The sequence below is a fragment of the Chaetodon trifascialis genome, chromosome 9, assembly GCF_039877785.1.
Source record: "Chaetodon trifascialis isolate fChaTrf1 chromosome 9, fChaTrf1.hap1, whole genome shotgun sequence".
Taxonomy (NCBI): Eukaryota; Metazoa; Chordata; class Actinopteri; order Chaetodontiformes; family Chaetodontidae; genus Chaetodon; species Chaetodon trifascialis.
Genome location: NC_092064.1, coordinates 28,859,513 through 28,886,719, shown reverse-complemented (window position 1 = coordinate 28,886,719; position 27,207 = coordinate 28,859,513). Strand labels below are relative to the sequence as shown.

The following is a 27,207-nucleotide window of genomic DNA, read 5'->3' as shown; positions in this document are numbered from 1 at the left end:
GGCATCGTGAGGAGGTTTAATCGTCAGTTTTTCACAAAAAATACCAAAAATATGAGTTAATTGTGCAGAATTCGTGAGTTTTGTGTTGGGTGGACGTGAAACTGGGGCTGATTGGTGCACGCGGTATCTGGGGCAGCTGGGGGCGCGCAGCGGGCTGAAAATGTTGCGCGTTCAAGGGAAGAAAAAAAAATCTCTCGCGCTGCGGAGTCTGCGCAGTTCCGTTCTTCTCGTCACTCCGAACTTTCGGGAGAACCGCACGGAGGGAGGAGAGGAGGGAGAGAGCCACGCCATTTTTCCTGGTAATTTCCCCCCGCACAAACAGCTTTTAACCCCACGCGCCGCGATTAATTCTCAATAACTGACCGTGCGCGTGCAGATTTAGCGTTGAAAAGCATGTGTAGCTACTACAACGCGATAAAACAGAGCGAACCGCCCAAGCTAGCACACATCTCGTCCGTATCTCGGCCAGCGACAGTCGCGTAGCTGCGTTTGGGAGCAGCGGTGCTCAAACGCAACGCGCTGCTCCGTAAACGCGCTTTTTACACCCACGATAAATCCACGCGTCGATGCTGAAATCCGCGTTCAGTCGCGTTTCGCCGCCGTAACGTAGCGGCGTTTCAGCGCTGCGTCGCTGCCAGAGATGGCGGATTCGGCGCGGTGGTCTCCGTGTGAGCTGCCTGGCACGAGCAGCAGGGGAAGAGGCAGGCACGAGCTCAACAAAGACACCGGAAGATCGCTGCTGATTGACTCAGACGGACCACGTGGTCAGAACAGACGCGATGCTCATTTAAATCATTTATATTGATTCTCGACAGTTAATGTGTGAACTTTTACGTTACGGCGCGCATCTGTAGCGGCGGACTGTGGTAAAATAAGACTTTGTTAGAAAAGTTAGAGCCAAACCAAAGTCTTTAAAAAGGAAAGGAGAAAACCAGTTATTCATTTAAGAATTAGTTAATATAGTTTAACGTAGTCTTGCTTTAAAAGGTGTATTATTGACCAGTATTTTGTTAATCTCGTTTACATGGACACGTTATCACACTTCAGCAAAACATTTCTCATCCTTTGGTGCAAATCTTCACCAAAGCACTTTAATTTGAAAATCTAACCGGAAGGGGGCGCTTTAGGGGCACAAGCGAAGGAAAACATGTTCTTTACCTGCAGCCCACTGATCAGGAGCTGATGCTCAGACGTCTTTTTGTGTGTCTGTTGTTTTCAGGTGTCTCTGTTTGTGTTGTTGTTTAGATGTTGTGGGGCTCCATCATGTGAAACCATTATTTTTATAAACCAGCGTCTGTAGTGTTTTAATGAGACGTTAAGACTCTGAGGAGGCGCGCAGCCTGTCACATGGCTTCAGGTGGAGCGTGATGGACGGCTTTGACTCAGCCGTACCTGTAATCCTCACCTGTGTTACCCGTTGTTACCTGCAGTCATCTGCTGTGTAGAGATCGAGCGGGAGAGTCTTCACAGGCAGAAATCGTAATGTGTGGAGATTGATTGTCAGCGTGCAGGTGAGCCAGTGCTACCTGCGCGGCTGTGTCACAGTTGTGTGCTTGGATACTGGTTTATACTGCCACCAAGTGTCGGACGGGCAGACCCACCATTGCTTTAAACTTCTTGGATATGAACGTGCTCAGACGTGGCCGTTAACGCCCCGATAATCAGAAATATTCTGTAAACGTGCTCAGAAATGTGCATGAGGCCGTCCATCGCTTGAAGTTCATCTGCAGAAGAAGTTACTGACGTCGTCTTTTCTGTTGTCTTCTCTCCTGGTCTCTGTCAGTCTTCTTTAATTCTCTCCTCTCCTTCATCCTTCTCTCCTCCTCTTCTCTCTCTGTCTCTGTCCTCCTCTGTAGGTGTCTTTAGTCCAGACTGGCAGCTGGCTCAGGACGAGACAATCCTGGAGGACGGTGACGTTGGACTCGCTACCAAACTGAGTTGTAGTGGACCGTCAGGAGGTGGAGAGGAGGAGGAGGAGGAGGAGGAGCGGACGAGGGCGGGGTGCGGCCATGTCGGTCCCATGGCGCGATGAAGACGAGGAGTCTAGGGTGGGAGGAGTAAGAGGAGGGATGAGAGCCAAACCGAGGTTCTCCTTCACTGAGGTCAAACTGCTGCTGGAGGCGGTGAAGAGGAACAGATACATCATCCTCAGTGAGTAGGAAGGACGGTGTGTGTGTGTGTGTGTGCGTGCGTGCGTGCGTGTGTGTGTGCGTGTGTGTGTGTGTTGGCTTTTGGAAGGAGATTGTCTTTGTTCCTCTTGCGTGGTTTGATGCTTCTCGTCCAGATTCGGTTCTGATATCAGAGCTGTGAGGTGATAAACGTCGCTGGCTCTGGAGGAGGAAACATAGGGCTTCCTGGGTAATCGAAGGGTTTGACATGTTTATGTTATGACCACCAGTTTCAGGTATTTCACCTTCACTCCTGAGAAAGCAGTTTCCACGGCGGCGGGTCTGAATGCTGAATCATCTAAATCAGGATGCTTTGGAGTTGCAGAACGTGGCGCCATAGTTGTTTTTAATCTTTAGCTCCCACCAGCCGTCAGCAGTGCACGGGACTGAACGTGAAGCTTGATAATTGATCGTTTTTTGCCTAAAATCACTGATTGCAGTCGTAGTTAACGTCTCCCCCAAAGGTTTTAAGTACACAAGCTTGTACCTGACCAGTCGGATATTTTCTAACACGTTTATTCACGTTCGCTTCTGACGATGCATCAGGGGGAGTTTAATGCTGATTCCAGCTGCAGTGTCCCATCTGTGAGTCCACCGTTCAGCTCTGTGTAGCTGCTGTCAGTTATCTGCTCATTGAGCCACAGCACAGAAACACCAGTGTGCTGGATAATTTACACATGGCAGGTTTATGGAGCTCTAAATACTACAGTACTCCTGTCCTAGCCGCTGATACTGAGAGGAGGCCAGTCACTGGATCCATCCAAACCCCCCCCCCCCCCCCCCCCCACACGGCATCCAGTGTTATGAGTCAGTGTTTCATTCAGCATGGATGTCATATCTGCATGCGTTTCAGTAAGAAGTCTTAAGTTTTGAAGCAGTTCTCATTCCCACATCTGTCGCCACTGAAGCAGCACAAACAGGAAGTACAGTTCATCCTGATGGATCGAATTAACGCCGAATGGACAAACAGACTGTGGACATGCGTCGTCTTTTGTCTCGTGCTTCTGCAGTAAAGTGTTTCTGTGGACTCGTCAGGATTTGTTAAAATGTCGTAAAGGGTTTTTGGTGTGATGGTTTCCACAGAGTGCAGGAGCTTCCCTTCACTTCAAATACTGTGTTTGTTTTTTAACGTGTTTTTAAACTGCGAACGTGTGATGAGGTCGTCTGACGTCACTGACCGGTCAGTTATTGGCTCAGCTGATGGTTTGCACTCTAATAATGTGTGTTTGTATTGATGACTGATCAGGCTAATTATCAGCTGATTGTCCTCGGTTTCTAGCAGCGCTGAGCAGTAAACGGTTCCCCTTTGTGAACTCGTTTTTAAATCCTCAACATGCCCCTTTTTTGGCTTCATTTTCAAGTACCATTAACATGAATTGACCCACAAACAGCTGATATGTCCCTGTGTGACGTGTCCTCTTTCTGTCAGCTGCTGTGCGTCTACTGACGAGAAGAGACGCAATCATCACTGACTGCTGTTGCTTCATTGGTTTTTGGACACAATGCCCCATTAAATTTGGATTTATCAAAGGCCATCATGGCCTTACCCTAAAAATGACTCAAAAACACAATTCAAACCTCAAACATCGTGCATGGAGGTCCGTGTCAGCTGTGGGTTGAAGCCCCTTTGGTGGGTCAGATGGGTGCTGATTGTGTTCAGTGTGCACTTTGATCTGCATGGAAGGATTTTTACCAGCAGAGGGAGAGCGTGAGCCAGACGAGCTCTGAGTGGCAGCACGTCCGTCCTGGACCGACGTCTCTTAACCAAGTCTCACATGTCCGTCCCTGCAGGGAAGTTCAACCACGGTGTGTCGGCCGAAGCCAAGAAGCAGACGTGGGCTGAGATCACCGATCAGATCAACAGTCTGGGAGAGAATCACAGAGAGGTTTGTCTGGTGCTCGCTGGGGGGGTTTACAGGCTGTCCACCATTTTCTTCTGTGTGTAAATTTTAGGCACGCACTCACACACTAAACAGACCGCTCGTTTCAGTCCGTCCGGCTGCTTTATTCACTGAGTTTTTGATTGTAATAAAAGACATTTTATGACCACGAGCCTCTGCCGCTGAGAGGAGTCGAGTCCAGCGTCTGACAAAGTATTTGATGACAGAACTCATTAAGAATCGGATCGATCGCACAGAGGGGACGTCTTCATGGGGAGGCAGCGACTCTGCGACCGAGCAGCGAACGTTAAAAGTCCTCTGAAAGCAGCAACTTTCATGAGCTGAGTGAATGAACGTATACATGATTTGTTTGTTCTTCACACTGAAACAGGCCGAACATAAAGTCTACATTCAACGTGTTTCTCTTTAGTGATTTAAAATCTTCTTCATTCATTAATCCAGTGGTTCCCAAACTTTTAATTGCAACCCCTGAAACAATAGACTCTCTGGAGCCTGTTGCACCGTTTGAATTTGTAAAATGTCTGATTCTTCCCTCTCAGGTTGTTTTATTTGAGTAATTTATTGATGCATGTTGAGGTAAAATTGCCCGTTAATGCACAAAAAATACCAAAAAAATAGAACAAAATGGTTAAAAACAGTTCTGGATAGCAGAAATCTGTTTTTCTGTCCTGTTTACCATCTCAGGGTGTCTCTGTGAGTCCCTGAGGGTCCCACAGGATGAAGGATTAACACTTCTAGCAGTGCTACTTATTTTAGTGTGACCTGCCGTCCAGAGGAGAAAATCAGTCTGCTGTGGTGTGATAAGGAACCAGAGAGTCTCTGTTGGTTCTTCTTGACAGATGAGTCATGTTTGATCAGAATAGCTGGAAATGAACTTCTGTTCATTGGTTAATGTGCTAAGTTCAGGAGCAGAGCAGCGTCACAGTGGAACACCTTAAAGCAGGATCTGTCTCCTCACAGGTGCGTCAGATCATGAAGAAGTGGGCGGATCTCAAATGTGATGGGAAGCGGCGCATCATAGCCCTCCGCGGCCCAAACGGCAACAACCTGAGGAAGAAGAACCTGGGCCCCGTGGAGAGGATGGTCCATAAGATCCTGATGATGAGTCCCAGAGGAGGTGAGGAGAGGGGGGACGGACAGTCTGTCCAGAGTGTGTCCTGTTAGGACAGCGAACGTCTTCATCTGTTGGTGGTTTGTTGAATAATCCTGGTGAGAGCGTCTGCATGGATTCGTTGCCATAACACCAAAAAGCAAACGCAGCAGCAGAACAAGCAGAGCGTTTCTCCTTCATTAACGAGTTTTTATTCGATGTTTCAGACGGCAACAGTGATCTGGAGTTCGGCGAAGACGACGACTTTTCAAAGATTTACAGTAAAGACCCGCCCTCAAACCCTCCTCCCTACTCCTACCTCAACCTGACGGACAGCTCCTACTCCTTACCTGGAGGATCCTCCTTTGACATTTCTCCTCTCTCCTCACCAGAGAAAGAACTTGGTGGTGAGTCGATCTGAAGGCAGGAAGTCCAAGTCTGCGTTTAGTGTACGAATGTGAAGGTTCAGCCAGCGAACGAGTCCGTGAACCACTGGTTTCATTTGTGAACGGAGACTTTCTGAGCTTCAGGTTCAGGGCAGAGAGGAGACAGCAGCACAGCCAGGCTGTGCAAAACAACTTCCATTGACAGTATAGGTATATAAAATATGTTGTGATATGTACGAGTATTAAAGTAAACAACATACATTTAAATGCACGTCACCAACTCTTAAACTACATACAGATACATAAAAAATAACAGGTCGTTCGCAGTCATGTGACTCCTTCAGACGGAGGGCAGGAAGTGAAAACTGCCGTGGACGAGATGAAGCAGAGTTCTTACTGAGTTTAGATAAAGTTATGAGAGAAAGGTCCAAACTGAAAGTCAGATCATATGTCTGATGTGACTCTGACGTGATGAAGACGAGCGATTCTTCAGCTGAACTGAAAGATTTGCTGCAGCAGATAAAACCTCTGGCTGCTCGTTCAGACGTCGTTCTGCTCGAGAAAACAAATGAAAGCAGACAAAAGTCTGGAGGAAAAAACTTTCCTGTTAGCGTTTGGTCCACGACCTCGATACCAAAGTGCTCTGGATGACTGACGTAGCTTTTATTGTCTGTGGATTAACCGAGCAGCAAACGCTCAGCGCCGCGGTGCTCAGTGATGATGTTTATGCTATGGTTGTTAGCTCGGTTAGCCAATCACAGCGGTCCAAAGAAACGCCACTAAAGACGAGGATCAGACAGGGTACGTTATTTATGTTCATCTGTCTTATGAGAAACCGTTAACGTTGATTGAACAAGAGTTCGTCGTGTTTCTTGTGGCTGTAACTTTAAATCTGTCACCACAGATTTAATGTTACACAGTTTTGCACCATCATCCGACTCAACTCCTCCCGACCACAAACGATGAAAAAGACATTTTTGGGGTGATTTTCGTTCAATTTGTAGCATTTTTCATCCTTAAGAACAGCTTTTGGTGCTCGATAAAAGCTCCTCGTGGTTTCTCTGTTTGATGGATCTGATTAAAGGACGCAAGTCTTCAGCATCTTGACTGCGTGTTTTCGTGCTTCCTGTGCAGAAAATCACTTCCTGCCCTCCATCTGCAGTTCACAGAAAATGATCTCAAACTCCTCTGTCTGATCCAGAAAAACATCAACAAACGTTTTATTCCCTCTGCGATCGTCATCCTGAACAGACTGAAACAGGCAGCTGCCCTTTGACCTGTTACCAAACTTCTGTTACTTAGTGACAGACAATAAAGTTTTCTCATTTTTGAAGAGAGAAAAGATGTGCAATATCAAAATATCTAAATTACTTTGTTAAATATCTTGATTTGGTAAACGTCCACCTTTAATATAAAAGAAAAAACATTAAAAACACAAAGAAAAGGAAAGTTTGTCTTTGTACAACAGTCAACAAGAACCCTTAAAGGTCCACTCTGGGGGGTTTAGTGCCATCTGGTGGTGAGACTGCAAATACTCACTGTGTGAGTCCATAGATGTGACTGAATCTTCCACACTGGACCTTTAATACAACATAAAAACATCAGTTTGTTTAGTTCCTGTCTAATTCAGTGTGACCCAGACTTGATGGTTTGTCTTTGAGCCACGCTGAAGTCAAACGAAAGACTTTACATCAAAACAGAAATGAGTCGCTGGCGTTTCCTGTGAATGTACGGTCATCATAATGAAGAGCAGGAAAATGAGCGTGCAGAGTTTTATGTTGCTTTCAAATAACCATAAAACTTACAAAACACCCGATTTTCTTGCCGTTCTTAAAACAGGAAGTATTTGTAGATAAGTCATCACATCGTGTTGGTGCGCCCTGGCTTTGAACCCCTCACGACCGGAAACAGGAAAGCCGACAGATGAAATGCTGATTAATGAAACCTCGCACTGGTTTTAGCCAGTTTAAACCAGCTGAAGTTGAAAACAGGGAGGCCTCCTGTCGTTCTGCCCTCTGTGCTCACATCCTGAAAATAAATATTCAGACACATTTAAAGAGTGTTTGTACCTCACAACAAACAAAGCAGTGATTTCTGTTATAATTCTTTAAAAGTGAAGTTTTAGTGTGTTTTTTTTTTTCTGTTGGAAACTTCTGGTGGGCCGAATCGAAGCTTGTGGCGGCCCAGCTGTGGCCCGCAGACCTCACTTTGGGCAGCCCTGCTGACGTGTTCTGTCTCTCTCTGATCCAGCAGAACGGACGGCAGACCTTGAGGACGAGGACTCCACCTTCTCGTCCTATCCCCCCTCCCTCCCTGCGCCCTCCTCCACCTCCCTGGACCCCCTGCCTGACGTCCTGCTGAGGATCAAGCCGGTTCACACCTACTCCCGAAACAGCAGCCAGAACAGCACCTCGTCCAGACCTCCACCTGGACCGTCCTCCTCTGTGGCCTCCACCTCTTCCGTTTTCCCTGATGCAGACGGCGCCTCCTACTCCGCTGCGCCTCCCCCGCCGCCGTCCCCCACAGGCTCCAACATGACTGCCTCCTCTGTCCCCGCTCCCTCCTCCTCCTCTTCCTCCACCTCATTCCCTCTTCCTCTTGCCTCCTCCTCTAAATCTGCAGCCAATGACTCTACCTCTCACCATGCGCCCTCCACGTCCTCCAACCCACCACCTCCTGCTCCTTCTGCCTCCTCTGTTGCCGTATCCTCCTCCTCCTCAGTCCTCCCACCCAGTCAGACCACCACCTCAGGCTCAAACCCCTCTGACCCTCTGCCAGCGGGAGCGTCCTCCCGCAGGGCCCAGGACCACGTGGCCCAGATGTCCTCTCAGAGCCTCCAGCAGCAGCGAGCCAGCCGGATGCTCCTGACCTCGGTGTCTCAGTCTCTGGAGACGTTGGCTCAGTCTGTCCAGCTGCTGGTGGAGAGCCAGCAGGAGTTCGTGCAGGAGTCTCTGCTGCTGCAGAGGGAGACGGTGGACATCCTGAGGGACTTCTCCAACACCACGCTGACTATGCTTAGAGACAAAGCCAACAGTGGACAGATGGCTACACACCATCATCATCATCACCCGGCTTCACGCTTCTGAAACATGAGTGCAGGTAAATCTTGGCAATAGGAGTAGATGACAGGCAATCAGCCAATGAGGAGTCCTGATGTGAACATCCATCGTGTTGGTGAAATCATGAAGGAGACGGCTGATGTTTGACTCGACGAGTTACTTCACTGCTGAAAATGGGACAAAATGTTTGCGGGGACGCCAACACGAGCAGCTTCAGCATGTCCAGGTGAACGTTTATCCGTCAGACGAGCTGACGAGGGAGGCGCCTTCCTCGCACTGAAGCCCGGTCTGTGTGTGCGCCTCCTCGCACTCCATGTGGGGGACGACGTCCACAGAAAGGAGTGAGCTCCTCTCGCACGTCCTCGGCGTCCTTGGCTCCCTCCTGAGCCCGGTGCTTCCTGGAGCAGAGGCGGTGGAGCCACAGGAGGCTGCTCTGGGGGTGGGAGTCCCTCCGGTTGTTTCCGCTCTCCTCCTCCACCAGTCTGTCAGTCAAAGTGTTCCGCCTCCTAACGAACTGCTCCTCATCACTGATGTGGACCAGCATCAGTCCAGTTTCACAGAGTTTGAGTTTGGAGGTCTTGACTGGAGGGTGGGCTGCTCCGTTCAGGACGAAGCTCCCCTTCTTTGATTGGTTGCTTGGACGTGCACGTTTCCCCAGAGGAGCTCATGTGTTCAGCAACAGGCCAGAAACCTGAAGAAGGACGTTCTGCAGCACCTCCAAAGACGTCGGCGTCCACTGTGTTCTCTCGGCCGATGCCTCCAAACTCAAACTCTGTCTCAGAGTCCTCTGCTGGTCGAAGGCGTCCCGAGCGTCTCGAGCGTTCAGGGAGTCTGGAGGCAGCGGCCTCGAGCGCAGCAGAGGTCTTTGAGTCCCACGAATCTGTGAGTCTGGTTCTGCTGCTTCTGTCTGGCTGCTCAGCTCCTCGAGATGAAATAATAAAGAGTCAGTGCTAAAACTGATGTTTTGTCCTTTTTTTACTGGGACACGGGCTTCAGGTGTCGATCTGCTGACGTCTTTATTTAATCTCTTCTTGGTCTTCCAGAGCTCAGCCTGACCTCCAACCTTCCCGTTAACTCCTCGAGCTGCGTAGAGGAGTCAGATTATTTATTTGTATTCCACATTTCATGTCGCGTGTGCTCGACGAGCTTCACACAAATATCAGCAAAGTGAATGAAAGTTGAAGCCGTGAAGCAGTTTTTCAGGTAAAATGTCGTCCTGGTTCTTCTTCATGTGTTTTGTGTCGTTGAAGATATCACCTGGATGGATCTCCTGTCTGATGTCAGAGTTTTGGGTCACTGATGTCACTGATACATTGATGAGGCTGAAATGGTCAGTGGTTAGATTGTGTGTGATGGATGTTTCCTGATGACAGTGAGAAAGTCCTAACGAGCCAATCAAGGCCGAGACCTCGATCAGTCACCTGAGAGCTCGAATCTCAGGGCCAAACGTTTGTGTGGTGCTCGTTTGTTTTTTCACTGAAAAATGTACAAAATAAAAATAATTCACTGATCTCGCCTGAAATGTTGAAAAGGTTTACGATGCCTCCTCTTCCTCTTCCTCCACTGATGTCCAGAAACTGTTCAACACATCACATCAGTTCATTCAGACTCCCACATTCAGCTTTTCTTCAAAACATGTTGTTTTTACAGTCTGAGTAGGAACCAATGAGCTCAGAGCGGCGAGCCACAGACAGGAAGTCATTTAGAGACGGACAGACGGTTCTGTGGAGCCGAGAACAAGAGCAGCAGTTTGTCCTTTAATCTGAGCTCATGGTTTATCAAAAACAGCAAATCAGCCAATAAGCATCCAGGCAGCGCTGCAGCTTTGACTCATGGATTCAGGTAAACGTTGCTTCTCCTGCCTGTAAATGAACCACAGAGGTGTTGAAGCGGCGTCTGGCTGTGGCACTCACTCCTCTGTCTGCTGGTTGGATGAAACCTCCGCCGTCCAATCCAGATGGTCAGCTGACCAGCTGCAGGTGAGGTGACGGACAGGTCACATGTCAAGCAGCAGCTTCGTATCAGTGCGGCACGAACCTGATGAGCTGATTGGCAGATGGAGAGGAAGCGACACATCTGAGGAGCCGATTGGTCCACACGCTGCTTGTCACGTTCATCTCCAGGCGGCTGAGTTCACACAAAGTGATCACACGAACTCTCTCTTGGATTTTGCTAAATGATAAAATGTTTTCTTCTGAGATATCAGAAGCTGAAATGCAGAAGTTTGCAGGAAGCAGTCAGTGTCAGTTTAGACTCGAGTTTAACTACCAGGTGTTTCCTCCTGGGGCTGGTAGTGTTTGAGCTCAAAGGCCTCAGTTTAAGGAAGGCCCTGATGATGATGATGATGATGATGATGATGATGAGGGTCAGGGTCAGGGTCAATGTGTTTGGACCTGCACGCAGCTGAAGCTCTGCAGACTGACAGACAGTGATTCTCCTCTTACTCCTCCAGTAAACTTATTTTCAGATGCCGTGAAGATGAAAAAAATAAAAGTGTAGAAGAAGAAGAGGAGGAGGAGGAGGAGGAGGAGGAAGAGGAGGAGGAAGAAGTAGAAGATCACGCTGTGCACTGAACTTTCAGAAACATGCTCGCTGAGTGCGTCTTCAGGAAACTTCAGTGAAACGAAGATGTGTCTGATTTGACCTATTTCAGCAAAGAGACGTCTCAGATAAGACATCTGGGTCCCTGAGACGTCTCTGTGAGGGCGAACAGGAAGTGGGATGGACCTGATGAGGACACACTGACAGGCTGCTTCAGAGGACACAGTGAGGGGACATGGACCACAGAGGACTGACTGTGCTTCTGTGGCTCTGGAGCTCAGGTAGGTGTGTGTGTGTGTGTGTGTGTGTGTTTTAAAACTCACACTTGATCCTCTGCAGGGTGTGATGATGATGATGATGATGATGATGCCTTCCTTCGTCCAGTGTCTGCACAGCTGGACAGGACGCCTGTAATACTGATGAAACATGAGAAGAACGCAGCCTTTTAATGAGCAGCGACCACAGAACGAAGTGTGTGACGACGAAATTAAGAGAAATGAAATCATTAAATCATAAACACAAACAGACACAACATTCAGAAAAATTACAGTAAAAACAGGAAATCTACTGGAAAACTAAATCAATGTAAAGAACAGCGAGGCTGTTTGAGTATTTTTTCTTGAGACAGAAGTTATTAAAAATATAAATAGTGCAAAGAAATAAATGCAGATTTAAATAAAAGCCCAGAATCACACAAACCTCTGAGTATCTGACCATGCGTGCTGGCTGTGGTTGCTGCTGAGCTCTGCAGCGCCCCCCAGAGGGGAGAAGCTGGTTGTGACGGCTCTGCAGTGGTGTTTCCTGACAGGTGGGGGTCCTGAATGGAGGCCAGGTTGGCCCCGGGGTCCGGACTGTCTGCCGCTCTGATCCAAACCAGACTGAACCTCTTTGTTCCTGCTGGTTTCTGTGCAGCTGACGGAGGAAGAAGATTGATGGTGTCTGCTGTGACACCTGCAGCCTCCTCGTCTGATCATTTGTGTCTTTGTTCAGTGGCGCCTGATGACATCAGGCTGGTGGGCGGAGCCAGCCGCTGTGCTGGTAGGCTGTTGGAGAAACACCTGGGGGACTGGAAAGCCGTGGTTGGCCAGTGGAACCGGACACGGGCGGCTGCAGTGTGCCGACAGCTCGACTGCGGCTCCGTAGTTTCTTTCCAAACGACGCAGCATTTGCCTGCTACACCCAAATACCTTCACCACCTTTTCAAGGCTATATCGCTGCAGCTCATAGACGAACCCTCCTCCTCCACTGTGAAGATCAGCTGTTCAGGTCGGTGCCATCGGCTGAGGCTGCAGTTCACTTTGTCTCTTTGACAGCAGGCTTGAAGCGAGGAGCCCTCTGCAGGACGAGAGGGCTCCGCACGTTTGTCTCCTTCACCCTTTATCTGACATGGAGGCAGACGTGAGTCTGACCAGCTGTTCAGTTCTGCTCCTCTCTCTGCAGACTCTGTCAGGCTGGTGAACGGGACTAACCTGTGCTCAGGTAGGCTGCAGGTGAGGTCTAACCAGTCCTGGTCCTCGGTGTGCGACCATGACTTTAACCAGAGGGAGGCAGAGGTGGTCTGCAGGGAGCTCGGCTGTGGGGCTCCTTCAGTCCTGCAGGGGGGGCTCTATGAGGACGTGGAGGCTCCAGCGTGGACCACAGCGTTCCGGTGTGAAGGCCACGAGTCTGCTCTCCTGGACTGTGACAGCTCAGCTACAAACAACTGCTCCTCTGGAAAAGCTGCTGGACTCACCTGCTCAGGTACTTGTTTATATTCTTACTTTTCACAGGTAGCTTCCTGTAGGTGCAGGTGTGAACTGTTGTCAGTCCTGTGCCTGACCTGCTCTGCCCAGGTGAGCCCAGGTGAGCCCAGGTGAGCCCAGGCCGCAGTCCTGCCTCTGCCTTCAGGTGTCCTGTTGGTTCTCTTGTTTGATGAAGTCAGTTTTTCCTCATCAGGACCTGCTGACGTCAGGCTGGTCGGAGGAGGCGGCCGGTGCGATGGCATGCTGGAGATGAACAAACTGGGTGAATGGAAACCAGTGGATGACAGAAACTGGAACCTGAGGTCAGCTGGAGAAGTGTGCGGCCTGCTGGACTGTGGCTCTGCGGTTTCAACCACAAGACGAAGGACGTCTTCAAGCACTTTTGTTTGGGGGTTCAAGTCTGTCTGTGAAGCATCTTCCCTGACGACATGTGATAAAAAGCTTCTGTATTCATCCTTCATCCTCCAGATTACCTGCTCAGGTAACACCTTCACTGGTGTGAACCACATATCAGCTTTCATGTCAACACATTGATTGCGTGCCTTATTTCTAAGTCAGAAACACAGAAACAGAAAAAGAGACAACCAGAGAGATCTGCTCTCCAAAAAGCTGCGTCTGAAGGACGCTCATTAGCTGCTGCGTGACGCTATGAGCTAATTAAAGGCCTTCAAACGGCAGCTTTGGACTTCAGATCTCTCTTTTTCGACCCTCCCTGGCAGCTTGTGATCCAGTTCCCGTCCTGCTGGTCTTTGGTTGTGTGAGTTTTGTTCATTATTGTTTCAAAGAGTTCGTAACGCGCCATCATGAAGCTTCTCTCTGCAGACTCTGTCAGGCTGGTGAACGGGACTAACCTGTGCTCAGGTAGGCTGCAGGTGAGGTCGAACCAGTCCTGGTCCTCGGTGTGCGGCCATGACTTTAGGCAGCAGGAGGCAGAGGTGGTCTGCAGGGAGCTCGGCTGTGGGGCTCCTTCAGTCCTGCAGGGGGGGCTCTACGGGGACGTGGAGGCTCCAGCGTGGACCACGGGGTTCCGGTGTGAAGGCCACGAGTCTGCTCTCCTGGACTGTGACAGCTCAGCTCAGAACAACTGCTCCTCTGGAAAAGCTGCTGGACTCACCTGCTCAGGTAGAGCTGCAGCTTTGGTTCTTTTGTTTTAAGTCGATTTCCTTCTAATCCTCATCGAATCGCCGTCTTTGTTCAGACCCCGATGAGGTCAGGCTGGTGGGGGGAGCCGGTCGTTGCGCCGGTAGACTCGAGGTGAGACACCATGAAGACTGGAGGGCCGTGGACAGCCCAGACTTCGACTGGGACCTGAAGGTCACGGCCGCCGCGTGTCGACGGCTGGACTGCGGCTCGCCTGTTTCTCCAGCGAGGAAAACGGATTCTGCAGAACGATCTGTGTGGTGGATGAACTCCACCTGTGTTCAGTCTGAACATACGCTCAAGGAGTGTGTGACAACGAGAGACCAGACCAGCGAAACCAGCCTGGAGATCACCTGTTCAGGTAACACCACCGACACTGTGATGGGCTGCTAATACATGAATGCAGAGTTATAATCCAGTCACATGACGAATCTGGTGCTGAAAACAACTGCATGATGAGTACTTTAAGTACTCTGAGAACGTTTCGATGCTGATACTTTTACTCCAAACAGAGCGTAGAGTCTGCACGTCAAAAAGCAAACTGAAGCCAGGAATCAGACGAAAGACGAAGCCTGATGAAGATCTCTGTCAGACAGAAACTGTAGATCTGTTGTTTTCTACACTGCAGTATTTCTACTTTCACTCCAGTAAAACATGTGAGTACTTCTTCCACCACATCCACAGAGTCTGTCAGGCTGGTGAACGGGACTAACCTGTGCTCAGGTAGGCTGCAGGTGAGGTCTAACCAGTCCTGGTCCCCGGTGTGCGGCCATGACTTTAAGCAGCAGGAGGCAGAGGTGGTCTGCAGGGAGCTCGGCTGTGGGGCTCCTTCAGCCCTGCAGGGGGGGCTCTATGAGGACGTGGAGGCTCCAGCGTGGGCCACGGGGTTCCGGTGTGAAGGCCACGAGTCTGCCCTCCTGGACTGTGGAGGGTCTGGCTCAGCTAAACACACCTGCTCTTCTGGACAAGCCGTTGGACTCACCTGCTCAGGTAGAACAGCTGCAGCTGTGACTCGGCCCCCCGCCTCACCTCCTCGACTAACCCGCGTCCTGTCTGCGCTCAGATCCAGGTGACGCCCGGCTGGTGGGCGAGCCCAGCCGCTGCGCTGGTGCACTGGAGATGAAGGTCCAGGGCGAGTGGAGACCAGTGGCCGACGATGAGGTTCTGTGGGACCAGACGTCTGCAGCTGCAGCGTGCAGACTGCTGGACTGCGGATCCGCCGTGTCAACGCAGACGCTCGAAGACGAGGATTCGTACAGACCTGTGTGGTGGATCAAGCCTCTCTGTGTCCAGTCAGCGTCTGCGCTGCGGGACTGTGTGACACTGAACACCGCCACTGACAGCTCTCTGGGCCTCCAGGTGATTTGTTCAGGTAATGCTGATGCGTCTCCAGCTGTGCGGCTCCGCTCTGTTCACACGTCTGCTCCTTCAGCCAATCACCTCCCTTGTTTTTGATCAGGCCTTCTGGCCCAGCCAAACGTCTCCGCCTCTCCCTCCACTGATGGGGCCTCCAGGGCCGAGCAGCAGGGGCTTCAGGTGCTCGTGGGCTCCGACTTCACCGTCACATGCTCCATCGAACCGCAGTACCCAGGAGGCTCCTTCCAGCTCATCTTCACCACCTCCACCACAGCTCACAACTACACCCTGCCGGCTGTCAATCACTCTGCCCACTTCCTGTTTTCTGCTGCAGACCACACCCACCAGGGGGGCTACCGCTGTGTTTACCACGTCCATGTTTTCTCCCAGAACGTGTCCTCTGAGAGCCAGACGCTCTGTCTCACCGTCTCAGGTAACTTGATGCAGCACCTGTCTGAATGCAGGTGAGTGCAGCTGTTCAGACACGACGCCGAGTCTGATATTAAACTTATGACAAAACCACTGAAGTGAGACTTCAGTGCCTCCGCTCACGAAGTCATTTCGATGATTTTAATAAGAATGTGATTAAATATTGATCGCTTCCATCGGATGGTTTCAGGCGCTTTAACATAACGAGGTCATGTGATCGGATGCTTTGTGTTTCAGCCTCTCTCACTGAGCTCATGGTCAGACTAGTCGTCCTCCTGCTCGGCGTAACGGCGCTGATCTCTGCTGTCTGCCTGCACTCTCAGGTGAGTGCAGTGTTCAGGTGTGTTCAGGTAGAGGACAGCGGTGACGTCAGCACTAACAGGACGTCTTTTTGCTCTCGTCTGTCCAGAAACGTGGATGAGAGACGCTGTGGTCCCTCTGACCTCCAGTGGACTCACTTCTCTTCCTCCTGTCCAGCTCGGCATCAAGCTGCTCCTTAAAGTCTTTTTGGAAGATAAAATTCCTTCAAACCACGACAGGAAGTGACATCAGATTTCAGAATATTTGATCTCCCGCGTAGAGCTGAACACCTGAACGCCTCGCAGCCTTTCTTCACCTCGCCACCACTTTTACTTCATTTTATCAGTGATGGTGTCTCTGTGCATTAAACTTCTACACAGAAGTCTTTATTGATTATTGATTGGTGCTATTCACTTTTGATATTTAGATTTACCCTCGAACTTTGACGTGTTAATGGCTGAGTCATTGTGCAACCTTTGTGTTTCCTGAACGTCTCTTTGATTCGACACATCGTCCAACAGCAGACAAACTTTAACAGTTCAGCGTGAAAAACTTTTCCCACAAACGAGGCCGTCGACTCTCCGACAGACCACAGCAGCTCCTCGTCTGTCCTCATGAGGACTCGAGGCCGGACGCTGCTCCATGAGGAGCTGTGAAAACTGACTCAACAGCTCCACCTGCTGGCTGCAGAGACACATTCAACGTCAATAATGTCAGTGATCAAACAGCTGTGAGTCTTCTGTCAGCTCTTGCCTTCACTCGTCTGTACTGAGGAAGAGGAGGAGAGGAGCCCCCTGCTGGACCCCCGAGGCATCACCAACAGATCGACGCACACAGACGAAGATCTGCATCGCTTCTCCTCTTCAGCAGCTGGATCCGGAAATGAAATGACCGTCCTGAAAAGATAAGAGCCGAGCGAAATAAGAGACAAGAGTCAAACAGTTTGTCAGATGAAATATTTGGATTATACTTTGAATTCTTCTCGTCTGTCTCTCACACAGAAGACAGTTTGGACGATGTCGTCGTGGTCGAGTGATGATTAAACCTGACTGACCTGAGCTGAGCTACAGCTGAATGAAGGAACGACGACACAGTGATGAAACAGCTGAAAACCTCTTCCTCTGTGGTTTTATAAAGTGTTGAACGCTCTCTGGTGACGCGTGAAGCTTTGGAATAACGTGTCTAAAGAAACTAAACGTGAGGTGAAGTGATGCTCTACAAAACCTTCAGAGGAGGAAACGATGGGTCAAAAGCTGCTTCGCACTTCCTGAAACTCTTAGTCTGCTTCCAGGAAGTAAAGAGCTCCACTGTACCTGAACCTCAATCAGGGCGCAGGAAGTCAGCGTAGGTTTATCCTGCAAAAGCCTGATTTCATTCTGAAACTGCACGACAACAACGACAACAACAACACAACAACAAACACAACAACATCACACGCAGGCTTCGTGTTCTTGAGTCTGAGTCTGTTTATGAACCAGCACACTTCCTGTTTCCTGTTGCTGTTCACGCTGATCTCGTGAATGGATGAACTGGATGTGACTGAATGAAAGCGTCGGTTTCAGTCTGCAGATCTGTGACTCAGACGGTCGTAGAGTTCAGCACTCCGACCGTCAGTGAACACACCTGCTGCGTTTAAGTTTGCTCTCATGCACACATCGTTAGAACATTCTTGTGACAAACAAACGAACAATTACAAAACAGACAACTCATTGATGAAGTCTGAGTGAGCCACCGATCAATAACACGCCAATAAACACGATCGGTTACGTTGGAATCGGTTACATGACTCAGTCCGTTAAATATTTCGTCCCAAACACGATCAAAATCCACAGAAAGATGTTTTATCAACTCAAACTACCTGGAAGACGATAGCTCCTGTAAGCACACCTGCACAGGTGACATGTTGGTTTCAAGATGGCCGCCGCACTCTGACCTTTGGATTGACACCTCTCTCGACCAATTAGGAACCTCCATTCTATCTCCACAGCTGACAAGAGCCAATGAGAGCTGCTGGATGGAGGGGCCTTGTTCTCCTCTGATGAGATGACTGGCGCTTCTGTTAGCCAATGCGGGGCGGTGGCAGCGTTCTAGAAACTAAGAGAGCCAATGAGAAGTTAACAGGTGTGAAGGACGTTGACCATCAGGGTATTTGATGCTTCTCCTGTTTGTGTTCTGAGACTTCTGCTTAAAATATACAAAGACTGGACACTTCACCTGTGAAGAGGAGCTGATGAGACGTCATTTGTTGTTAGGCTGATGAGTCTGAACAGTTCAATAATGAGCCTTTAAAAATTAAACTTTGTCGATCGTGTGGATGAAAGCTGGTCAGAAGTGTTTCTGGACTTCAGCTGAATTGATTCTTTTCCCTTCGGCCTCTGACAGGAAAAACAGGCCGTGTTGACAGGACATGACGGACTGGAACAGCAGTAAACAAGCTGAAAGCAAACTGACAAACAACGGAGCTTCAGACCGAAACAAACCTCAGGACCTGAGCTCAAGTCACAGACTGGTTTTTACAGCGGCCATGACCGACTCCAGGCGTGAACACAACGACTGACACATGATCCAGTTTTTATGGTGAAATGTTTGCAAACAGCAGCTCATTTCCACATCGGCAGACACAAAACAACGATCTCGCCGATGTGGATTCATGTTTTTGGTCCGATAATCGCTCAGTTTCATCTCCACCAGCTCAGACCAAGATGTTCCACATCCTTCGTCGTCTCCTTGTTTGTCTGCTGAAGGTTGTTTACAGTCGGTTTACCAGGACGTTTTGTTCCTGAAAACAGCTGCGAACAAACAAAGACAATGAGAGCCGTGAGACTCAACCAAAACACAGAACCAAGTCTGGGTCCCGTCGTAGAAATAAAAACGTTAATGCTGCTTTAAATGTTGACTGTGTGATTCAGTACTCACACACACACACACACACACACACACACACACACACACACACACACACACTGTATTTGTAAGCTCAGCTCCTGGATGAAGCGTCGTCAGGTCGTATCTCCACAGCTGACTCAGGTCAAAGTGCCAGTGACACCGTTTAAAGCCTCAGTGAAGGCAGATGCTGCTTCCAGACACAAACACTGAACATCCTCTGTGAAACATCAGAAATCAATGTGTCAAAGTGGAAAACGAGCTTTTCTTACTCGTGACAGGCTGACATTCTGGAGATGTGTGTGAAGGACGGTGATGACATGCAGAGCCGCCCTTCATCATTAAAAGTTCTCTGCTGGGTGACTGAAGCGGCGGTTCAGGCCATCTGGAAACATTTAGCGCCGTCTAACCGTGACGAGGCCGTTCAGCTGCAAGACGTCGCAGCACAAACCAGCTTTTGTTAGCATTCAGACGTGACTGTGCAGAAGAGCTGGACCTCGACACGATCGCTTCGACCAGCCAGCACCAATGAGTCCTGATGTCAAAGGTAAACGTTTGGTAAACGTGCTTATTTACTTTTGATCCAAGAGTGAGTCGTGTGCACAGAGCTGGATTGTGATTGGCTCTGAATACAGAGTGGAAGCACCAACCAGCACCTCTGAAGCTCAATTAACTCGCTGTATCTGCTTTGTTTTGCACGACTTCTGTTGTTCTAAGCCTACAAACTGGGCATTTTATTAGGAATACTTCAATCCCTTATTGGCTTTAAAGTCAACCAAGACGTCACTACAGGCTCAGTAATGTTGCAAGGACGACGAATGTTTTCTAAACTTATTCTCTAGTGAAGTATTCAGGTCTACGTCTGATCCTTCAGAGTAAAAAAATGTTAAAAAATGTACACGTCAAATCAAAAATGCAGAATGTGATACTGGCTGATGTAATTTTCCACTGTTTCGGCTCCATTTTTTCTTTAATCCCCCTCATTTAATCACATAAACAGAGAGTTTCTGCCCAAATCTGAACACACACACCCTTTTTTCCAAGAAAAATACCTTTTTATTTCATTAGAAATCCACATAATTGTATCTATGAAAGCATAAAATCCCCATTTCGCATGTTGTCGTTGCGTTTTTTTCTCCTTATAGTGGTCATTTGTTTCGTTATATTCAAAGTAAATCATGGGTATCAAACCATTGAAGACTGTAAGGTGTATGTCACATACAAACACAGACACTGTCAAACGGCAAAGGGGGAGGAAGGGTGAGGGAGGGGGCGGGACAGCGCAAGTTCTGCTGGCCATCTTTTAAAACCCTTTAATACATTTAACGATCTCGAGTGCCAGCGTTTAGTAGTAGGAACACTTATGGTCGAGTTCACCGGTGTCTCGTACAGTCGCTTTCCGGCGTCAAACGTCAGAATTCACCATTTTCACCTTCAAACGCAGAGCCGGACGCCTGCGACGAATCCTCGCTGGCGTTCCTCAAGGCTCCGTCCTCGGGACACTGAGGTTTTTTTTTTGTACTCCCACACAGAGAGAATCAATCCACCATGAACGCAAACACACCGATTATTTCAACATTATCTAAGTCATTCAGAGCCAGAAGAGTTAGACTGGTAATACTGGAGAGTATACTATTCAGCTGTTCATGAAGAGAGAGAGAGAGGGAGAGAGAGAGAGAGAGAGAGAGAGAGAGAGAGAGAGAGAGAGAGAGAGATGAGATGAAAACATAGGATTAAAGTGCCGGAGAAGTTCACCGTTTAGTTTGACAGTTTATTATTGATGCTTTGAGACAAGACGCTGACATTGTGCTCATATTTTCAACCCAAGGCCCGACGTGTTTTCTCTTTGACCGCTAAGAGAGAGAGAGGAAGTCCGTTATTCTCCCCATGTGGTAACAGCGCTGTCATAATACTGTAGTAATCCTTTGGCATGTGACTGTATGCTGGGCAAAGACAGGAGCGGTGCCGCCGACCATCCGCAAACCACCACCGAGAACCTCCTGGAAAATGTCCTAAAATGGGTTTTCCAGATCCACGGTAATCCTTCCAGTGTATTCCAGAGCGGCGTCTAGCGTCCGCATGGACTCCAGCTGTCTGTCTCAGAGACCAAATCCAGCCGACACCCTTCAAAACCCCGTCAGATCATTGGATACCTCTGAAAAGAAGCTTCCAGGCCGATTCGTCCGATCCAAGGCTTCAAGCTCCAGGTGAGCACCGGACACGAGCAGGGTTCAAAGCCCAGAGCCTGACCTGTGTCCAACATGTCCGGTCCCGGCGCTGCGGAGACCTCTGCACGCCGTCAGGTGGGCCGTGGTTCCCCCTCAGGCCGCCCACAGGATGTCCACATCGCATCCCGTCTGGTTGAGTTGGCGTCAGAAGGCTCGCTGTGTCTCTGGGTCGAAAACCTGATCACTGAGTCCACAAGAAGGATGTGACCACGTGACACCTGAAGGAGACACGAGACGGGGACAGACAGCAGTTAAAGCCTGATTTTAGTGGAAGTATTCAGTATTTATAAATTAACTATATACCAGCTTAAAAATACTCCACTACAAGTAAATTATGGCTGAAGTTTATCAGCAAATATGCATAAAGAGTAAAAGTACTGCGTTTCATCCATCATCAGAGCTGATGTGAGCGTGTGAGCAGCGTTTTCGCAGGTTAAGAAGGATCTTCATCATATACTGGTATGAATCTTTGTCTTAAAGCAGTGACGATGACTGCAGTAAAAAGTACACAGCTGGGCTCTGAAATGCAGTAGAAATACGAAGTAACAGTTCATTCTCATGTGTTTTCTGTTGTGTTTTCCATCAGCTGGCCTCTCGTGGAGTCCTTTCTCTCGCAGCGAGCACGTTTTCTGAGTATTTGCTGTTTCTGTGTTTGAACCTAAACTTCAGACATCCCATTTTTTTGGGACAAAAGAAACAGAGTGCACACATCCTCGCCCACCTCGTCCAAAATCACAAAAGCCCACAGTGTCTTCGGGGGTCCGTGAGGTTGTTTTTCAGCACTGTGAGTCAGTGGCAGCCTGGCAGAGCGCTGATGCTCCAGGCTTTAAAGCCCATTTCCTGCCTGGACTCTGCTGTGGAAACTACCTCTTCACACCCACAAACTCTTTGTACTTGTACTTGAAATCCAGACCGTGGGCAAACAAACAGCATCACAACACGTCTGATAAATAAAGCAGATGGTAAAGTTGTACCGCGGCGCACGGAGAGATACTACGACCACGACCCGCCCTCACACCTGAAGGACCGAGCAGCTCGACCGACGACGAGTCCCACAGTGACAATCTGAGGTCGCCGCGAGCAGAGAAACGTAAATATGAGTCGACCTAAAGGGCGAAAGACAGTGAAGCTGTTCATCTCTAGTTTCGCCAGCAGGGGGCGGCAAAGTGAAGTGAATGCAAATTTATGTAATATAATGATCACAGTAATAATCAATAATCACGTAATGGTTGTGCTACTGTGCTTCATAACTGTGAGGACTGTGCGTCACAGAGCCTCGAGTGTGAATGAAGAGTGGTCAGCTGACACGTGTCCGGCCAATCAGAGCTCAGCTTTGAAAGAAAGCAAAGACGTGAGATGGAATGAAATAAGTCTGTTTAATCAGTAAAACCTCAATTTATCATTGCTTTCTTAATTACAAACAGCAGCTGTGATGGAGGACGTTCCAAAAGCAGCTGATCGATCACGGATCAATATTAAAGTTCTAATGAACGCTTTGAAGAACGGGTTCATGAAGGTGAACACAGAGTGACTCCTCCTCATGATCTGAGGTAAACATCAACATCAACAACAGGAGGAGAGGAGAGGATGGATGGAAAGAAAGAAAGAAAGAAAGAAAGAAAGAAAGAAAGAAAGAAAGAAAGGAGAAAAGGGAGCAGGAGGAGAGGAAATGAGGAGTAAATTAAGGAAAAAGGAAAAAGAGACTGGAGGACAAAAGAAAGAAGCAAAGACTGAGAAGAGTTAAACCGATAAGAGAGAGTGATGAGGAAGTGATGAAGAGGAAGGAGAAGACAGAGGGAGGAGTGGAGGAGAAGCTTACATAATGGAGCGACACCAATCTGCATACTGTGGGGGATCAGGCCGTTACATAAAGGACTGACGCTGCTGACGAGGGCGGCCGATCGTTCCCGAGCACTCAGAGCGACTCCAGGCCACTCCTCCTCCTCCTCACTCACCCTCTCATCCTCACTCACCCTCTCATCCTCCATTTTCACCTCTGTGTAAGCATGCCTGGCACATCCCCCCCCACCCCCCCAAGATGAGATGTTCCAGCTTCTCTGGTGGAACAATGAGTGGTTACCCTCTCACCTGTGTGTGTGTGTGTGTTTGTGTGTGTGTGGTTTTATGTGTGTGTGTGTCTGTGTGTGTGTGTCTGTGGTTTTAGGTGTGTGTGTGTGTGTGTGTGTGTGTGTGTGTGTGATCTCTCACCTCTCCCGCCTCCTCTGCCTCCAGCGCTGTGAAGCTGAATGTAAGAAAATCTGAAAAACACACAAAAAAAATGACACGAAGGAGTCAGACTGAGAGCAGACAGGTGTGTGTGTGTGTGCGTGTGTGTGTGTGTGTGTGGTGGGGGGGGGTGCTGACAGGTAACAGGTACTGTAAAGCTCACTCATCAACATGCTGCAGTGTGTGAGGACATGTGGCTTTGTCTTAACTGTAACTTCCTGCAGAGACTCAGTCAGTAAACGCATCGCGGTGCTTTCAGGCGTTCTGGACACTGAGCTCCACTTTCGACCCTCAGCTCATTTCTGTGTCGGCTGTCAGGACTTTTCTCGGCTCCTCGTGTCGCGAGCGCCGCTGCTGCTGTGACACTCAGGGCGAAACAGCTCCCAGAGCGCCACCTGCTGCTCGTTAACCTCTCTGCAGTGAAGGCATTATGTCCTCATGTCCGGACAGAGACCAGTCTGCAGAGACGGACTGTCATCCTCCTGTAGTCTTTCACTGATTATCACAAGTGCAGTTGATCAATTAATCTTTAATCTCTAGAAATCTGTAATCTATGCACACAGGTATGTTTGCTGTGAGGAAATAACAAACATGAGAGACGTCCTCTCGTGTCCAAACTGGTTTAATGTGCACAGACAGGAGCAGAGACAGACGGTCGACCCTCACGCAGAGATGAGGGACGGATGAGCGAAGACGAGGCGACGGTCAGTGAATCGACGCTTTCTGATTTTCCAGATAAACGTTGGGACTTTCCAGTTTTCTATTTACAGACGTCTCATCCTCCTCGTGTCCAATCTCTCTCCGTCCCTCCCCCTCATCCCGCAGTCTCATTTTCTCTCCCTCTCTCTCCATCCCTCCATCTTTTCTTGTCGATAGCGGTGTCTCAGGGCTCAGTGACTCATCTGTGCTTCTCTCGCTGCTCGGCCATTTTTTCTCCTCCTGTCTCACTAACTAAATATAAGTCTGTAATCCTCGCTTCTGTCTCTGTCTTTGTCTTTCTTTGGGTGTCTCTCTCCTCCGTCTAAACCCACAATCCGTCCGTCCGTCCGTCCGTCCGCTTCCTCTGCACAGACAGGCAGGTCTTCTTCAGATGGAGATTAAACTGACTTTCACTCTGTTTATGAAGCTGCTTCAAACCTTAAACACAACTTATTTTCTTCTCACAATTCAGCCAGGTGATGTTTCTACGCTGCACAGTGAAAAGAGGGTTATGTTTGTGGGATGAGACGCTGCAGATGGACTTCATGTCCTCACACATGCAAACAGTGTTTTGTCTTGTTGTTGAGACCAAAGGGACGCGGTGGACGCTCTCTGAACCTGCAGACATCCTGATGAACGCCGGCGTCCCTCTGCTTTCCCCCGGATACACCAGGGTAAAAATAAAGGCAGGTGAGGCCGTGGCAACGCTCTGTGGGACCAGCAGGTGTCACTGTGGCTCTGCGCAGAGCGAGCCGCCGCCCGCCCGCCCGCCCGCCCGCCCGCCGGCCTGCCCGCCGGCCTCAGTGGAGGCTCGGTGGCGGTCGCTAACAGTTTATCCACCGTGCCGCCCTGCTGCTCGGTGCCAGGCTGGGATAATAAGCACAGTGAGCGAGGCCCGACGCCTCGTGGCTCTGCAGAGCGCGCTGACGCTCTCTGCCTGCGCCTGCCTCCGTCTCTCCGCCCTCCCTCGGCCTTTCTGTGCTAATCGCTGCTGTGGGACGGTGGGATTTCAGAGGAGGGAGCCAGCGTGTGTTGAATTAATGTGTGTGTTTGTGTGTAGCTCGTGCTCGTGTCTGTTGGCGTGTTGGTGAAAACATTAAATCTCCAAAATGTCAACTTTGTTGGAAAATCAGGCTTCTTTCAGCTGAACCACAGTCAGTTTCACACGTTAGATATGAAGATGACTCCATTTCCCACAGTGCTCTGCTCCATCACTGCCTGCCTGACTGATCTGACACTGAGCTGTTCTGTCCATCTTACTACAGTAAATAAGGCCGAGAGCTGCTGTTTACACTTCAAACTACAGTCAGAGGTCACGTGACTGTAAATGTGTCACGTCTGTGGACGACGGCCGCTGATTCGGTCCAGCAGAGGGCAGAAATGCTGAAGAAGACGGCAGCAGCTGTGATTGGTCAGATGTCTCGTCTGGGTCAACACATTTGACCCAATGAGGTGACCTGCTGAGACAGACGTCCAATCAACAGACATCAAACTGAACCCGAGCGGGAGAAAAGACTTTTCTCTGACCTGAAGACCACGATGAGAGCAACAAAGAGTGAGCTGTGAGGTTCACGTCCAGCAGGTAGACAGGTGTGTTTACACAGGCTGAACCAACGCCGCACAAGCTAACGCTAACAAACAAGCTAGTCCAGTCCAGTCGTCCGCTTTCAGGAAACAAGCTGAAGACAAGAGTCCAGACTGATCCTCAGCATCAACGAGGAGGCTGAACTGTCTCCTCTGCTGCCTCTGAGCAAGGCAGCGTGTGAGAGGAGAGTCCAGATCTGCCACACGTGTCCTGATTACGCTGATAAAAATCACGTTCTGTCAGTTAATCAGTCAATTAATAGAAAGTGATCATCAGGTTATTTCAGGCAGATTAGTGTAAGAACAGTTTAAGCTGAGCGTCGCTGCAATCACCACTGAACGCAGCAAACAGTAAAACACACAAATAATACTTTTGCTCCTGTAGCTGAGAGAGAGAGAGTGTGTGTGTGTGTGTGTGTGTGTGTGTGTGTGTGTGTCCAGGGGGAGAGGGTACTGATGACATTTCGGGGAGTGGTGAGTCAGGCTGACCAACAAACACCAGCTCAGTTCATACAGACTGAAGAAAAATCAGCCGCATTGAGATTGCCTCTGTGTGTGTGTGTGTGTGTGAGCGAGAGTGTGTGTGTGCGTGTGTGTGTGTGTGTGAGCGAGAGTGTGTGTGTGCGTGTGTGTGTGTGTGAGCGAGAGTGTGTGTGTGTGTGTGTGTGTGTGTGTGTGTGTGTGTGAGAGTGAGAGTGTGTGTGTGTGTGTGCGTGCGTGCGTGTGTGTGTGTGAGAGTAAGAGTGTGTGTGTGTGTGTGTGTGCGTGCGTGTGTGTGTGTGTGAGAGAGCGAGAGTGTGTGTGTGTGTGCGTGCGTGTGTGTGTGTGAGAGAGCGAGAGTATGTGTGTGGTAGAGATTAAACCCACAACAAATGGCCTGAGGGCCAGTGGGGGCTGCTGAGATTGCCTCTGTGAGAAAGAAAGTGTGTTTCTGCATGTGTGTGTGTGTGTGTGTGTGTGTGTGTGTGTGTGTGTGTGTGTGTGTGTGTGCATGACAAACTGTGTGTTTCCAGATGGGAGGTGTGTTATTACAGGAAGGAAAGGAGGGACAATATGATGAGCAGATAAAAGAGGTCGTAACATCACAGAGGAGCAGTGGAAGGTGGGCGATGGAGGGAGGAAGAGGAGGAGGAGGAAGAGGAGGAGGAGGAGGAGGAGTGAATCACCTGAAGCAAGAGGAGGAGGAAGGAAACACAGACGGAGGGACGGAGGGAAAGAAGGAGATCATGGAGGGTAAATAAGAGAGAGGAGAAGGAGAGTGGAAGAGGAGGAGAGGAAAACATGGTGGAGGAAGAACAAGTACAACTACCACAGTACAAATATTACAAGTAAAAGTCCCTCATTTAAAATGTAACTTAAGTTAATGTACACAAGTATGAGCCCTGATGTATACTTCCAGTACCAAAGGTCACAGTACTCAGTAGTAAAGGAGACTTTATTATTACATTAGAGTCACTGATGCGTTCATGTGTTCA

General features: G+C 49.3%; 4 protein-coding genes across 8 annotated transcripts in view; 3 read left to right on the top strand and 1 right to left on the bottom strand.

Moving 5' to 3' along the window:
* Positions 1-232: 232 nt before the first annotated feature.
* Positions 233-9,563, top strand: LOC139336174 (uncharacterized). Of its 3 annotated transcripts, none has more exons than XM_070970123.1 (6): positions 233-299; positions 1,784-2,151; positions 3,960-4,054; positions 5,030-5,186; positions 5,387-5,566; positions 7,796-9,563. In XM_070970123.1, the coding sequence occupies exons 2-6, from the start codon at positions 2,010-2,012 to the stop codon at positions 8,629-8,631; spliced, it is 1,410 nt and encodes a 469-aa protein (XP_070826224.1). In that variant the 5' UTR covers positions 233-299; positions 1,784-2,009; the 3' UTR covers positions 8,632-9,563. The 3 variants fall into 3 exon arrangements, with proteins under 3 accessions (XP_070826224.1, XP_070826225.1, XP_070826226.1); XM_070970124.1 differs by having other exon boundaries at positions 271-299; positions 1,867-2,151; XM_070970125.1 differs by lacking the exon at positions 233-299 and having other exon boundaries at positions 1,857-2,151; positions 7,799-9,556.
* A 1,817-nt stretch (positions 9,564-11,380) lies between these two features.
* On the top strand, positions 11,381-13,421 carry LOC139336467 (CD5 antigen-like). Its single transcript, XM_070970600.1, has 5 exons — positions 11,381-11,426; positions 12,136-12,232; positions 12,566-12,885; positions 13,081-13,232; positions 13,356-13,421. The coding sequence occupies exons 1-5, from the start codon at positions 11,381-11,383 to the stop codon at positions 13,419-13,421; spliced, it is 681 nt and encodes a 226-aa protein (XP_070826701.1).
* Positions 13,422-13,690: 269 nt separating this feature from the next.
* LOC139336465 (CD5 antigen-like) lies at positions 13,691-16,233 on the top strand. The gene is made up of 7 exons (XM_070970598.1): positions 13,691-14,009; positions 14,086-14,388; positions 14,712-15,017; positions 15,091-15,399; positions 15,487-15,816; positions 16,050-16,135; positions 16,222-16,233. The coding sequence occupies exons 1-7, from the start codon at positions 13,691-13,693 to the stop codon at positions 16,231-16,233; spliced, it is 1,665 nt and encodes a 554-aa protein (XP_070826699.1).
* A 3,801-nt stretch (positions 16,234-20,034) lies between these two features.
* The window catches only part of LOC139336171 (leucine-rich repeat and fibronectin type III domain-containing protein 1-like protein), a 224,813-nt gene continuing 217,640 nt past the window's right edge, over positions 20,035-27,207 (bottom strand). For all 3 annotated transcript variants that reach the window (XM_070970119.1, XM_070970120.1, XM_070970121.1), the window contains exons 15-16: positions 23,432-23,481; positions 20,035-21,441 (exon numbers count right to left, since the gene is read on the bottom strand). The gene's annotated coding sequence lies outside the window, so the exon portion shown is untranslated. The remainder of the gene's footprint in view (positions 21,442-23,431; positions 23,482-27,207) is intronic.

What these genes read in the sequence shown, in the direction of transcription:
- LOC139336465 (XM_070970598.1), top strand. Translation starts at nt 13,691, where the DNA reads ATGAAGCTTCTCTCTGCAGACTCTGTCAGGCTGGTGAACGGGACTAAC. An exon ending in CCTGGAGATCACCTGTTCAG is followed by an intron (nt 14,389 to 14,711) that starts GTAACACCACCG and finishes CCACATCCACAG; the next exon opens with AGTCTGTCAGGCTGGTGAAC. An exon ending in CGTTGGACTCACCTGCTCAG is followed by an intron (nt 15,018 to 15,090) that starts GTAGAACAGCTG and finishes GTCTGCGCTCAG; the next exon opens with ATCCAGGTGACGCCCGGCTG.
- LOC139336467 (XM_070970600.1), top strand. Translation starts at nt 11,381, where the DNA reads ATGGACCACAGAGGACTGACTGTGCTTCTGTGGCTCTGGAGCTCAG. An exon ending in TCTGTGGCTCTGGAGCTCAG is followed by an intron (nt 11,427 to 12,135) that starts GTAGGTGTGTGT and finishes GTCTTTGTTCAG; the next exon opens with TGGCGCCTGATGACATCAGG. An exon ending in TGGAAAGCCGTGGTTGGCCA is followed by an intron (nt 12,233 to 12,565) that starts GTGGAACCGGAC and finishes CCAGCTGTTCAG; the next exon opens with TTCTGCTCCTCTCTCTGCAG.
- LOC139336174 (XM_070970123.1), top strand. Translation starts at nt 2,010, where the DNA reads ATGTCGGTCCCATGGCGCGATGAAGACGAGGAGTCTAGGGTGGGAGGA. An exon ending in GAACAGATACATCATCCTCA is followed by an intron (nt 2,152 to 3,959) that starts GTGAGTAGGAAG and finishes CCGTCCCTGCAG; the next exon opens with GGAAGTTCAACCACGGTGTG. An exon ending in ACCAGAGAAAGAACTTGGTG is followed by an intron (nt 5,567 to 7,795) that starts GTGAGTCGATCT and finishes TCTCTGATCCAG; the next exon opens with CAGAACGGACGGCAGACCTT.